The sequence below is a fragment of the Equus quagga genome, chromosome 1, assembly GCF_021613505.1.
Source record: "Equus quagga isolate Etosha38 chromosome 1, UCLA_HA_Equagga_1.0, whole genome shotgun sequence".
In the NCBI taxonomy this organism is placed as follows: Eukaryota; Metazoa; Chordata; class Mammalia; order Perissodactyla; family Equidae; genus Equus; species Equus quagga.
Window position 1 is genome coordinate 96,094,227 of NC_060267.1, and position 13,731 is coordinate 96,107,957.

Genomic DNA, 13,731 nt, shown 5'->3' on the forward strand with positions numbered 1-13,731 from the left:
AGGCTGTGAGTTTGGCAGTGGGGTTTATTGGGCCGCCCGAGAGAGCACAGGGATGCCCCGGATGATGGAGGGACCCCTCCGGCTGTGGACCGGGGAGGGGTCTGTGGGGCAGTATCCGGGACGTGGATTCAGCGCTGACGTTCCTCGTCTCACTTTGTTGACCCCACCACCCCCACCTGTCACCCCTGGCCTCCCAGGAAAGACGCTCGGGCAGCAGGTCCAGCAGTGGGTTTACTGGAGCGGGTGCAGGTGGCCCCGGGCAGGGCGGATGGGACAGGTGGGTACGGGGGCTCCAGCATCTGGGCCTGGGGCAGGGGCTCCTCTAGATCAGCTCCTGCAACAAGGAAGGCAGGGCTCAGGGCGCCGGCCACCTCCGAAGCGCCTGCAGGGCAGCGTTAGGCCACAGTGGGGAGTGGGGTCCTAGCTGTGTGACTTTGAGCAAAGCACATGGCTGCCTGGGCCTCAGTCTCTCTACTTGCAAAGCAGGGTAAGAGTCCCAACCTCTCGGGACTGTGTTGTGACACAGTGGGTCATACAGGTGACAGGTTAACAGGATGGGACGTGGGGAACCCGAGACAGTGCCCACAGGGCCTGTGCCCTACCTGAGGGGGACATGAGCCAGCCCCACACGCCCTCCTGGATGGAAAGGTGGGACCAGGGCCCAGCCTCCAGGGTCCCCACCCCACAGCCTGGTGTCACCAGCCTGGAGGCCCAGGGTCCAAAGTGAGCTGGGCTCCGTCAGACCAGGGGCTCAGCCGGGGGGCTCAGTGCAGACCGGGGCGAAGGCTCACCTCCTTCAGGAGTTTGGCACACCTCCCTGAGGGACAGGGGCAGCGTGAGTTGCCGCAGGCGGGCGCCTGGAGCCCACCCGCCACCCCGCCCAGCACCCACCCCGAAGGCCTGCAGCTCACCATGCCGGGCCACCAGGTAAAGCCCTATGTCCGCTGTCATCTCCCGGAACCTCCAGAAGCCTGGTTCATACTCATCCTCGAGGCTCCGAGCTGGGGGGTCGGGGGGTGGTCAGGGGCTGGGCCGGGTGGTCCCCCGAGGGCCACGGCAAGACACAGTCCCACCACCCAGGACGAGCTTACTGAAGTACTTGAGCACATGGAAGTCCTTGTCCCGCCAGACGAGGGACACCCTCAGGATCGCGTACTGCTCGTAGTCCGTGTCTACCACGTGGATCTCCCTGTGGCCTGGGCATCGAGCAGGTGGGCAACGACCATGTGCAGACCGGCACCCCGCAGGGTTGGTGGACCTCGGAGGTGGGGTCTGCAGGGTCTGCCTCCATCCTCTCCCTGCCCAGGGCCTGGCCCTTCCACTAATGCCGAGGCGGGGGGCAGAGCGGCCCTTGAAGGCTGCCCTAGCCTGTTGGTGAGAAGATGGGGGAGTCTGGGGCATGCAGGGGAGCGCAGGGAAGAGCAGGGCCAGATGTGCAGGGTGGGGGCGTAACTGCAGCAACGGGGCAACGGTTCTTACCAGGAAAAATGAATTTCCCTGAAACATCGATTTCTAAGCCCACTATTTTTTCTGTCTCACAATTTCCTGAGCTGAAAGGCAGCAAAGCAGTCATTAGGAGAATGCCAGGCACAGTCCCACGGGTGAGGGGTGGGAAGTGTGTCTTCAGGAAGGGCTCCAGCAGTGTGTCCATCCCCAGGAGAGCCCGAGGCAGGCCACAAGGGCAGGGGTGCAGGGCGGGGGCTGTGCCAGTCTCTCCCCCCATGGGCCCTGTGACCTCCAGAGAGCCACCTGCCCCTAAGCCCATTTTCCTTACTTATAAATTGATGAGCTTCGTCAAAACTATGCTTATATTTGGGAGAAGACCTGCATCCGGCAGCTCTAGGGCCTGGGGGTCAAGGTCCTGGGAGGGCTGGGTCACCACAGTGACAGCACCGTCCAGATCCCACAGCTGCGGTCGATACAGGTGCCCCCAGCACCTCGCCACACGTGCCTGTTCCCATGCGAGGTCTCGGGACTCCCCAGGGCCCTTACTTGTTATACGCAGCCTTCACGGTCAGCTCTTCCCCGTTCAAGTTCAGGAACAAGGCCTCCAGCTTCTTCGGGGTCTTCAGTGCCAGGTTCTGGTCGGAAGCCACACCGACTTCCCGCCAGAATCCTGCAATCTAGAGAGAGGAGCCAGAGCCAAGCCCGTTTCGGGCAGCCAGATGGAGACCCTGTCCCTGGGCTCCAGGAGGTAGACCCCCAGGACCCCCAGGGCAGGGAGCTGGCATGTTCTGAAAGGTCAGCGGACGGCGGCATGGTTTGATAGCAAAGCAGCAAAGCACTGTCCTTCTGAGGGATCCCTTCAGGGCATCGAACAGTGATGCCTGACAGGATGAGCCCCAGCCCATCCAGGGGTGTCTGCAGCCACAGCACAGCCGGTCTCTCGGAGGACTGGTATCTGCTGCTCCCTGTCCTTGGGGACAAGACTCCAGGGAGCAGTGGTGGTTGGAATCCAAGAGAGCGGGGCTGGAGAGCACCAGGCGAATGTGGAAGGTGGGGGCATCAGCGGCCAGCAGCCCTGTCCCCCCTGGCAGCGGCGCAGCCCTGCTGGACCACGCCAGGGCAGCGGGCTCCTGCCTTCAGAAATCCACCCACAGCCCAGGACTTCCATCTGAAACTTTTGGAGACCCATCATTTTTGCAAGAGAAAAGAATCCATGTCCCCAGTGTCTGTCATCTCTGAGTCCACTGATGTGCTCTTGGCCCAGCAGCCAACAGAGACCCTGCGAAGACGCAACTCAGACAAAGCAGCATCTGGATGGGAACCGAAGGCCCAGCCTGACTCTCCACCGAGAAGGGCTCTCTGGTGCCCACAGTGTGCGGAGGGACCCGCCCACCCGGCCACAGGAGGCGGCCACACCAGGCCACGGACCCTGGGAGACCCCGGAGGACAAGCAGGCCTAGATGAGGACACGGGCCTGCCCACAGGGGACCCTCGGGGAGGGCTCTGCTCCTGCGCATCCCTGGGTGCTCGCCCTCACACTCACTCTCCAGGAGAGGAGAGACCAGGCGAGGCCGAGCCCTGTGGGGGCCGACCTGGGGGGTCCTGGGGCCCCCGAGGTGGCTGCTCCGGCATCGGCGGGGGTTGGAGGGCTGGGGGACTGGAGCAGCTGGACACTCAGGCCCCTCCCTGCCCAGCCTCCCCAAGCCAAGGAGGAAGAGCCACCTTCTGCAGGTCCAGGATCTGGCCGGCCGTCTGCACCATGACGACGCCCAGCACAGCGCTCAGCAGCCCGGCCTCCATTGTGGGTCTGAGCTCTCTGCTCCGCGGCTCCCGGGCTTATATCGGGAAGGAGAGCCAGGTGTTGTGCAATCACCTGAGAATGTCGTCACACAAACTTGGCCGCCCGACCACTCAGAGGAGCTCGGTTGTGCAGAAGGGCCGTCCAGGCCCCGAGAGACCCACAGCCACAGGAGTGGGGTTGGCCTGGACTCGAGCAGCTGGTGCCGCCAACTTCCTGGCCTGGGGATAAAGGTGGACACTGCAGCGGGGCCCATCTGGGGGCCTGAGAGCAGGAGGAGGCCCCCATGGCCACCAGGGCAGCACAGGACCACATCGCCACTCCCGTAGGGTCTGACGGGGTGGGTATGCCAAGCCCAGGCCCCCACTGGCTCAGAGCGTCCTGCATACACCCCGTGGACACCTCCTCATGGGCACACAGCGGTTTTCAGGCTCTTTCTGATCCATTTTGTAAGCAAACGCTCTGAGGGCCCAGGATAGCCGGCTGGGCTGCACAGAGCCAGGTGGGCGTCCTACCTCCGGGTGGGGGAGATGGATGAGGGGCTTCCTCTCCCTGGGGAGGTCTCCACGGAGGAGGCGAAGCTTGGATGGGAGAGGATGTTCCCTGCAGAGGGACCAGTGGGCAAAGGCACTGAGGCCTGGTGAGAGGGGCCGCCTGGGAGACGGAGATGGGTGTCGAGCAGGCGTCAGGGAGCCTCAGCTGTCCTATCTTCTCCTGTGGCCTGTGTCCCCTCCCACCATGGTAACAACCAGCCCCACCCTGGCCAGGCCTCGTGCGGAGCATCCTACACTTGATGCATTCAGGCCCCATGGTGCCCAGCGGGTGGGACCCACAGCCCAGAAGGCCGGCCTCAGTGAGGCCCTGTCCCACTCAGCTCTGCAGTTGGGAGCTCACAGCCAGGGTTTAAACCCAGGTCCACCGCTTCCCCATCCTGCCCGGACCCCCACCACCAACAACGCATTTTACCCCAGACCAGGGATACACAAGGAGCATGCCGAGGTAAAGACGGAGTCAGGCTTCCTGGGCACCAGTCCTGGACCCCTCCAGCCCTGTGACCCAGAGCGAGCTGCCCTGCCTCAGTTTCCCTATCTGTAATGATGACGAAGCAGAAGGATGAGCATCACGTGGCCAAGAGGGGTTTCAGGGTGCCCAGAGCAACTCCTGCCCAGATCAGCATCCCTGGTCCTTGGCGGGCAGGGGGCAGACTTCCTGCCTTCAGGCTGAGAAAGCCCACCCTGGCCTGGCTCCGGACAAGGTCAGCTAAAGGGGAGTCCTGCTCACCAGCAGCACCGGCCACCCTGGATCCTGGATGGGGCACTGCCCTCTGACAAATGCTGGAAGGTTGGGGTCAGGCAGATGGGCAGGGGGAGTCAGGCAGGTGTGGGGGCCAAGGTGGGACAGGGTGGCCTTGAGCTGGCTGGCACTCTTGGGACCAGGGGGCACCTTCCAAAGAGCAGGTGCAGCAGGGGACCCCGAGAAGGCTGAGGACTGGCTGAGCCCGACCCCAGGCTGATGAAGCAGGGCCCCCCAGGGACAGGCTTGGAGAGGGAGAACAGGAAGCGTGGGGGACACTCACTGAGTCTGGCTGACCCAGGAGGACAAGGATAGATGCCCCTCAGGGCTGGGGGCTTCCGGCTCCGGCCCTGCGAGGGCTGCAGGGCACCCATGAGCAATGAAGCGGGACCTCCAGTGCCTTCCTGCGCCCCCACGCCTGGCCCTTTGAAGTGTGTGTGCCGGATGTAGCCTGGGTCCACCCAGCGGGAGCACCACCGGGCGCAGCTCAGAGACGAGAGGGGCAGCAGGCCCCCAGGGAGGACTCCCCTGCCCCCAACATCTCATCGAGGGTCAGCACAGAGTCCAGGCCCTGCAGCCTAACCACTGAGCCTGAACCCCAGCCTGGCCCCTTGCTGGGCAAGTCGTCAACCTCTCTGTGCCTCAGTTTCCTGATCCGCGAAACAAGGAGCACAACAGGCTCTCTGAGTGCGTTCTGGGGTCCATCACGGGAGCTGTCAGGCCCGGACAGCAGGCGAGGGCTCAGAATGCACCGGCCATGACTGTGACCCACGTCCAGGCCTCTACGTGATGTGCCTAAGGTCAAGGTCACATCCAGGGTAGGAGGAAAAACTCCAACAAAACCCACGCGGCAGCCCGGGCTGCTCTGCCTCCAGCTCCTGTGGCCGGGGGCAGTGTGCACAGGGCACCTCAGTCTCCCCACAGGCACTGAGAACCCAGGGGGCCAGGCTGGTGGGCACTGGACGCTGCCTGTAGGTGCAGCCCCCACGGGTACCAAGCTTGGCTGGAGCCTCCTGCTCCCGCAGCCAGGAGGAGCCGAAGGGCCAGAGTCCCCTCCACACCCACCTCCCCGCCTCAGTTTCCCCAGGAGTCCAGGGCCAAGACGGGGCCCACTGTGCCCTCCCAGAGGGTCTCATCCAAACAGGAGGAGCTTCAGCTGCAGAATCTGTTTATTGAGTGGAAAGCGGAGGCCAGGAGACACCCATGGGGGATGGGGAGGAGGAGAGGGTGGCCCAAGGCATGGCAGCCGGGAGGGTTGTGGGTCTGGACGACGCCGGGCTCGCCCTGCGCAGACAGGAAAGGCAAGGTCACTCCATCCGCCCACTTGCTCAGCAGACATTCCTTGGAGGCCCCCAACTGCTCCCACACACAGCAGGCTGCCCCCCACGCAGCAGGCTGCCCCCTACTCACATGGCCCACGAGGCCAGTACCAGCTAATTCTGCCACCAAAACCTGCGAATGTGGAAACACCCACTGCTGCTCCCCCTGAAGCCCCAGGCTAGAGGCGGCCAGCACCAGCAATGCCCCCTTCCCCGGGGTCCCGGGGTCCCGGCCACATATCCCAGGGCCTCGCTCGGTGGCTGGCTGGTGGTGAGGGGGCTGGTGAGACAAGAAAGCCCCACAATGGCCAATAAACCACGACCAAGCTCACAGACTCAGCACCCGAGAGGGAGCCCATGTGGGGCACTTTACCCCAAAAGCTGCTTTTTGTTTTTAATAAATCCTGGGAGTCAGGCACAGAGCAGGAAGAAGGGGCTCACGCTCTCCGTGGAGAGAACCTTCCGGAGAACGACTTGGTGCCATTTTCCACCCCCTCTCCTCCCACCCGGTGACATTTCTGAAGCAACCACACGTGTGACGGGAGGCAGTGCAGGGTGCTGGGCAGCATGATTTAGGTCCATGGAAAGTTAAAATGTCCCCAGCACACCACTGGGCAGAGAGCGGGGACAGCCCGGGAGGGCAGAATGACAGGAGGGACTGGGGAGCAGCCACTGCAGGGCGGTGAAGAGGTCCCGCAGGGCCAACGCCTGCCCCCGCCCAGAGACGCCGCAGGGCCGTCTGCTGGCTGTCATCTCGCATCTGTTATGTATTGTTTCATGGAGGCTCCCAAATTCTTTGCAAGGAACGTGGGGGAGGGGCCCGATGGTTTCCTGGCGTCTGCTTTGGGGGACGGTGTCCCCAGGAGCCCACCTACATCCGTGTCCCTAGGGCTCCTGGGGACCTGACCCTGTGGTGGCAGTGAACAAGAAAGTGGTGGCTCCCACCCCATAGGACCCTCAGGGAGAGAACAGGACCAGGCAACTCCAAGGCAGGGCCCAGTGCCCGGGGTGGGCCAGGCGCTATGGGGACCTGCTGCACTGGGTTGGACAGCGTCTCCCAGATTTCAAGTCCACCTGGAACTCTGTGACCTCGTCTGGAAATAGGGTCTTTGCAGATGTAAGTGGTCAAGGATCTCGAGATGAGATCACCCTGGACTCAGGGTGGGCCCTATGACCATGGACTCTCGTCCTCAGAGAAGAGGGAAATTTGGAAACAGACACACAGAGGGAAGACGGCCATGTGACAACAGAGGCAGAGGCCAGAGGGACGCACCTACGCGCCAAAGAACACAGGGGCTGCGCCACCACCAGAAGCTGAAAGAGCAAAGATTCTCCCCTGGAGCCGCCAGAAGGACCAGCCCTGCCCACACCTTGATTCTGGACCTCTGGCCTCCAGAACTGTGGAGAGCGTAAATGTCTGTTGTTTTAAGCTACCCAGTTTGTGGTGATTTGTTATGGCAGCCCTAGGAAATCAGGAGAGGCTTCCTGGAAGAGGTGATGTGTAAGCTGAGGCCTGAAGCACACGGTGGGGGGAGGAGGCGGGCGGGGAGGGGGCGATCTGCAGTGCGGATCTCAGGGGGGAAAGCAGGAGGCGGAAAGGCGGCCAGGGGCAGCCACGCAGGCCTGAGAGCGGGAGGGAGGAGTGACGCCGTCCCCACCTGGGAAGGGCCAAGGTGGGGCTCCCGAGGTGTCAGGGTGCCTCCGTGCCCCTCAAGGAGCACACATCTGTGGGAAGGAGAGGGTCCGTGAGAGGCCGAGCCGGCCGGGCCTGCCCCCCCCGCCCCCCCCCAGCCCCCGGAGGGCGGGGCCGAGACTCTCCCTCCTCCGTTGCCCAAACCCTTTCCCTTATCAGGGTGCGGTGGGGGAAGGACCGGGCGGGGCTCCGAGAGGCGGGGCTCGGGGGGCAGGGGCGGGGCTTTGGGGCGGGGCTCGGCCGGGATGGGCCAGGGCTAGTCTGGGTACCTGACTTGGGCAGCGTAACCATCATGTCATCCGGGAGCCCGACGGTCGGGTAGAAGTCCTGGAAGGCCTTCACAGCCTGGGGGCTCGCCTCCTGGGTCCGGCCTGGGGCAGAGCAGGGGCCCCTGTGAACCCCGTGGCTCATACAGGTGAGGGAGAAGGGGAGATGGGGTCTCTGGGCCTCACTGCACTTCCTAGAGGGCTGATAGCAGGTCGGCCACTGGAGGTCGGGCAGGTTGTGCACTGCACACAAGTGCCTGCCTGGCTGAGGGACCAGTGGGGCCTGGAAGCTGCCCAGAGGGACGCCCTTTCCTTATTCACACGGAGCATCTGGGAGGGTGGGGTGGCCAGGCTGTTCTCCCAGCGCCACGTTCCCCGGGCCTCACCCCACTCCGGCCTCTCCACCCTGGGGAGTCCCTGGCTTACTCTGCTGAGCCCCCAGGAAATTAAAGCAAGATAGGATCTCAGCCCCGGCTTAGGATCTCAGGCAATGGGATGGAGAAAGGAAGGGTAGGGCCCCACCCTCGGGGAACCCAGAGAGGATGGTGAGCTTCAGCCTGTGTGCCTGACCCTCCAAGGCCCCTCCAGTCAACCCCCACCCATCCCAAGCGTTGTGGGGTCCCGCCACCCCCACCCCCACCTGGTCCTTGCCAGGCCCAGACTTGGGAGTATGTGAGGATGTGGGGCAGGAGAGGAGATGAGGGCAGGTCTGAAGGGGCGAGACCAGGGGAGACAGGGAGGGGAGAGGAGGGGCGGGGTGGACAGTGTCCAGTGGGGATGGGGGGCGGCTGGGGGCCTCACTGTAGAGCTGCACCATGGTGCTGAGCGCCCCCTCCAGCTCCTTGTAGATGTACACCACGGCGAAGGAGCTGTAGTCCGTGTCCACGATGCGCACGTCGAGGTAGCCCAGGGCTGCAGGGGAGGCGGCCGGATAGCCATGGAGAAGTGCCCTGGGCCCAGGCCCCGACCCTACCCGCATGTCCGCTGCTGCCGGGCCAAGGACGGAAGGGGAGGGATGGAGGGGAGGGGCAGGAGATGGCAATGCGGAGGCTCCGGCTAGAGGGACAGTCCCATGTCACCCTGTGGAGAAGCAGCACCAGGCGCCCCTGAGGGCAGGTGGGGCAGGACCTACCCGGGACTCTGAAGTGCCCCTCGGAGCCCACTTTCAGGTACTCGGCGTCCACCTGGTTACAGCGATCAGCCCTGGGGATGCACAGCCCGGTGCTCGCTCTCCACTGCTGCCCGGCCCGCCCCGTCCTGGCCCAGCCCACCCTGCGGCACTCACCGAGGAAACTCCATGTGGACGCTGAGGTTGCCCCCCGTGATGGCCTTGACGGTACTGGTGGACATCAGTAAGTGGTCCTTCTTGCCCAGGAAGACCTTGCAGTCAGAAGCCATGGAGACCACGTACCAGAGGCCTGAGAACTGTGAGGCAGCTCAGTGACCAGCAGGCCGGACCCTCCTTGCCCTGGGACCCCGGGGCACAAAGCCAATGGACTTGTCTGAAGCCACACAGCCAGGGGTCTCCAGAGTGTCCATCTCTCGGGTCTGAGCCCTGTTCTACCACTCACGTGGGGCAGGCCGCATGGCCACTGTGAGCCTCAGTTGCCCCAGCTCTGTAATGGGTCAGTAATTACCCATACGCAGGGTTGTTTCAGGGTTAACTGGATAGGGAATCTAAAGGGTTCGCAGGCCAGAGGCGCATGCCCCACAGAAGGCGGCAGGTACTATTATCCTCTCATCACTATTGTTTCCGGCAGGGGCTCTGTCCCCACCCCAACCCTCGGCAGAGCATGGAGGCCTCTAGTACCTTTTTGGCATCAAAATCTGGCTGCACCAGGACCTCAGCCTGAGCCACGGACACCCAGAGCAGCGCCAGGACCCAACCCAGCAGGATGGACTTCATCCTCACACCTGTCCTCCAGCCCCTGGTGCCTGAGCCACAGCCCCCGCAGGCCCAGCTTTATAGCCCAGCCCAGCAGCCGGGCTCACCACACGAACAGGCTGGGGAGCGGAAGGCACTTTGGCTCCAGAAACTCAAGCCCGCTTTGTCCATTGTTTGGCACAGTCACTCCTGTGTCCCTCACCGGCTCCAAGGGTCATTTCCCAGAGGGCTCCAGAGAGCCGGGCTCTCATCTGACTCTTAGGGTGGATTATGGCATTGCAGCCGCCTTATCACTGGTTGCATAACCGTGCAGGCAAGAGTGTCGCCGGGGAGGCGCCAGGGGCTGGTGGGGGCTTGAGCTGGCAAGGGTGCTCCAGGTGACCTCTCGTGTCCACTCAGAGCACCCAGAGACACTATTTGAGGATGAGTGTGTGGCCTTGGGGCATACCTCCCAGATGCCTCTGGTCAGGGGCGAGGGTCCCCAGGGAAGGGAGTGGAAGGGAGTACAGGATCAGAGAAAGACACTCAGCCCCCAGCAGGGAGGGAGGGGAGGAGCACAGCTTCTGCTGGCCACCACCCCTGCATTTGGGGAGGCGCCAGTTCTCACCCAGTCCCAGAGTCACTGGAGAGAGAGCAGTGAGATCTTTCCCAGGAAAATATTTATAAGACGCACATCTGATAAAGGACTTAAGTCTCGAACCCATAAAGAACTCTCAAGACTCAAAATAGAAAAACAAACAATTTTTTTAAAAAAAGGCAGATTTGAAGTCATTTCACCAAAGAAGATATCCAGATGGAAAATAAACACACAAAAAGATGCTCGATGCCATGAGATGCGAACTGAAACCATCTGAGACACAACCGCACACCTATCAGAACGGCGGACGCTTTTTAAAATAAACATTGTCACTGCCGGGGCGGGGGGAGCAAAATGGTGCAACACTCTGGGAGCCAGTGGGGCAGCTTCCTAGGAAGTGGAACCTTCATTTACCAGACGATTCAACAACCGCTCGCCCAGCTAATTACCCAGGAGAAGCAAGAGCCCAGAGACCTGCCCGTAGGTGTTTATGGGACTTTATTCACAGTCCCTTGGGAGTGCAGCAACCACCGCCCTCCAGCGGGCGGGCAGGAGAGCACACTGCCATCCCTCCCTATGATGGGACCCTCCTCAGGGATACAGGGAACGAACCACTGATTCTCACAACCTGGATGATGCCAGACGCGTCACACTGAGTGAGAGCAGTCCATCTGAAAAGGCGACAGGCTGTGACTCCTTTTCTGAGACACTCTAGAATAGCAGATCCATAGGACAGAAGGCTGCTCCGTGGTTGTCAGGGCCCCAGTGGGAAAGTGACTGATGACAGAGGGGCATGTGGAGACTTTGGGGTGATGGGTTGTGGTGATTCCATGACTGTTTGCTGTGTGTAAATTATTCCTCAATTTTTTAAAAGCGATTATATGAGCCACAAATATAGGTAAAATCTTCCCCCCGATGCCGCCTCTCTGGAAGAGAGGGCATCTCTTCTGTGGGGAAGGGGCTCAGTTAATATTGTGAATGAAAGAGGGAGTAAAGGACTGAAGTCGCCTTGACCTGCAGCCCTGCTAAAAACTGGGATCTTGACAGCAACTGCAGCCCCATCTGGCCTGCCTCGTCCACAAGAGCAGCTGGCACTGCAGGCTCCAGGCAGTGGCTGGGTCAGCTAGAGCCTCCTACTGCCTCCGCGGTGTCCAGCACAGGGCCCGGTTAACAGGGCCTCCGTCACGTCCTGCTGGCCTCAGTTCCCTGGAGGGCAGCACTGCTAAGTGCATGCGTTGGTCAACTTAAAAGCAAATACGCCTGTTATTTTATCTCAAAATGAGTTCATTCGGGACTAGCCAAAAGAATTGCCCTTTGCCATTCGGGATGCGCATACTATCATGAACCACAGGCAAACCCAGAGAACACGGGAGGGAGCTGCTTTTATAGAGAAAAGGGGGAGAAGGCGGGGCTGTTCTAAAGGAAAGTCCATTGGAGGAGAGGAACAGATCAGGGTGGGGACAGCTCTTCATTGGCTGGGCTGCGGCGTTTCTGATTGGTTGGGCTGTGGCATTTCTGATTGGCTGGCCTGCAGCGCTTCTGATTGGCTGGCCTGCAGCATTTCTGATTGGCCAGGCTGTGGCATTCCTGATTGGCCAGGCAGCGGCATTTCTGATTGGCTGGGCTGTGGTGTTTCTGATTGGCTGGGCCGTTGCCGGTGGAAGAGAAGTCTTCCCTCAGTAGTAAAGTGGTTGTACTTCCTGTTTGGAGTAATTGATGATGTACAACGGGGTGAGGGCTCCCCTGCAGGCCTTTCCGAGTTTAATTTAGTCAAACCTTCCTTTACACACAGTCATGTGCCACATAACAACTTTTGGGTCAACTTCAGCCCATGTACGTGATGGTGGTCCCATGAGATTAGTCCCATAGAGCCTAGGTGTGCAGTGGGCTCTGCCATCTAGGTTGTGTAAGTGCACTCTGTGATGTTCACACAACGATGAAATCGCCTAATGGCACATCTCTCAGAATGTATCCGAGTCATTGAGGACGCATGACTGTATTAATTTCACAACTGTACGGTCCATGAATTAAACCTCAATAAAGCTGTTAGAAATAAAACCCACTGCCAACTGCCACCCAATCTTACAGAGAGAACAGGAATTGTGGTGCTGAAAGTGCCAAAGACTTAATTTCAGAAAAAAAGAGTACACGTTAACACACCTCCCATCACCACTGTAGCTGGGGGTCACAAAGGTCCGAAGGTGGACAGACCCAGGGGCCAGAGCCTCAGTCAGAGACAGTCTGTCAGGAAGGCAGGGGTGACTCCCTAAGCCCTGCACAGAGAATGCCCAGGGCACTTGAGAGCGGCCTCTTCATGGGCCCCCCCATCTTTTGTGTACCCCTCTGAGCCCTTCGGGTACCCTCTGCAACCTGCCCACCTCACTTTTCTCTGTGCTGACCCACCACTCTGCACCCCTCAGGTACCCTCTGCACCTCCAGTACCCTCTGCACCCCAAGACACCCTCTGTGCCCTTCCCACCCAGCTTCCCTCTCAAGCCCAGACCTGCGAAGCCGCTAGTGTGGGATAGGCCACATTGTGCCCTGATTGAGTGCAAAGAGGTGGGCAGTGCCCTGCTCTAGTTGGCTGACGACAGGAGTCACATCCTAACCTGATTGGCTGAGGAGGGCTAGACTGTGCCTGGTGCTGATTGGCTGAGAAGAGCTGAGATTGTACTTTGCACTAATTGGCCAAGAAGATGGGGTCAGGAGTAACGTTAGCATCATGGCCGAGTGAGTTGTCCCCTTTGTCTCTCTTTTCTAAGTTATAGCTAAATGGACATTCATTAACCAGCAGATGATTCCCTGTACAACACAACATGATGCCTGAGAGATCCATGCATCTGCAGGTGGATGGACTGGATCCCTGGGAGGCAGTGGAACTAGGTGAGCACACCCCTCCCCTTCCACGGCAGCAGTAAAAAAGAAAAAGAGGGAGTCGCAGATCTAGGCTGTGGGTCTTCACACAGTGACCAGCACAACTGTAAGAGAAGGAGGGGGCAGCCCGGCCTGTGTGAACACTTTCAGAGTTGCAGCCTGGCCCACAGGAGTGCCCACTGTGCCATGGCAGCCACACCTGTAGGAACATTCCCCAGCGAGTGGCACAACTCAGTGCCCATGAGGGAGCCCTCACCAAGCCCAGCAGCTCAGCCGAGCCAACTGCAAGCACAGAGCAGCACACAGGAAAGAAAGTGCCCCCTCCCCTCCTGCCCTGCACAGCAGCTCCACCGTCCCCTGCTGGGCACAGTGGTCCTGCACCAGAGTGACCATCTGTGGAGCACAGAGGCCCCACCTGCGTGTGAGTGCGTGACCTGCCAAGCAGCTGTGGCCACTGCGCAGACACAGAGAAGCCCTACCGGCACAACTTCCCACAGATGGCGCAGGATCAGAAAACACAGCTCCTGCCCCGTCATCCAGAGGTGGCAGGTGGCATCTGCAACCTGATACTACACAAATG

General features: G+C 60.9%; 2 protein-coding genes across 2 annotated transcripts; both read right to left on the reverse strand.

Moving 5' to 3' along the window:
• Window positions 1-24: 24 nt before the first annotated feature.
• Window positions 25-3,246, reverse strand: LCN8 (lipocalin 8). The gene is made up of 8 exons (XM_046681636.1): window positions 3,169-3,246; window positions 1,993-2,123; window positions 1,480-1,550; window positions 1,092-1,196; window positions 912-1,001; window positions 776-817; window positions 236-334; window positions 25-101 (listed from the first exon to the last, which is right to left on the reverse strand). The coding sequence occupies exons 1-8, from the start codon at window positions 3,244-3,246 to the stop codon at window positions 25-27; spliced, it is 693 nt and encodes a 230-aa protein (XP_046537592.1).
• A 2,467-nt stretch (window positions 3,247-5,713) lies between these two features.
• LCN15 (lipocalin 15) lies at window positions 5,714-9,739 on the reverse strand. Its single transcript, XM_046655943.1, has 7 exons — window positions 9,626-9,739; window positions 9,101-9,240; window positions 8,948-9,018; window positions 8,617-8,727; window positions 7,819-7,920; window positions 7,515-7,581; window positions 5,714-5,821 (listed from the first exon to the last, which is right to left on the reverse strand). Exons 1-6 carry the CDS (start codon window positions 9,719-9,721, stop codon window positions 7,547-7,549), a joined length of 555 nt encoding a protein of 184 aa, XP_046511899.1. The 5' UTR covers window positions 9,722-9,739; the 3' UTR covers window positions 5,714-5,821; window positions 7,515-7,546.
• Window positions 9,740-13,731: the final 3,992 nt, after the last annotated feature.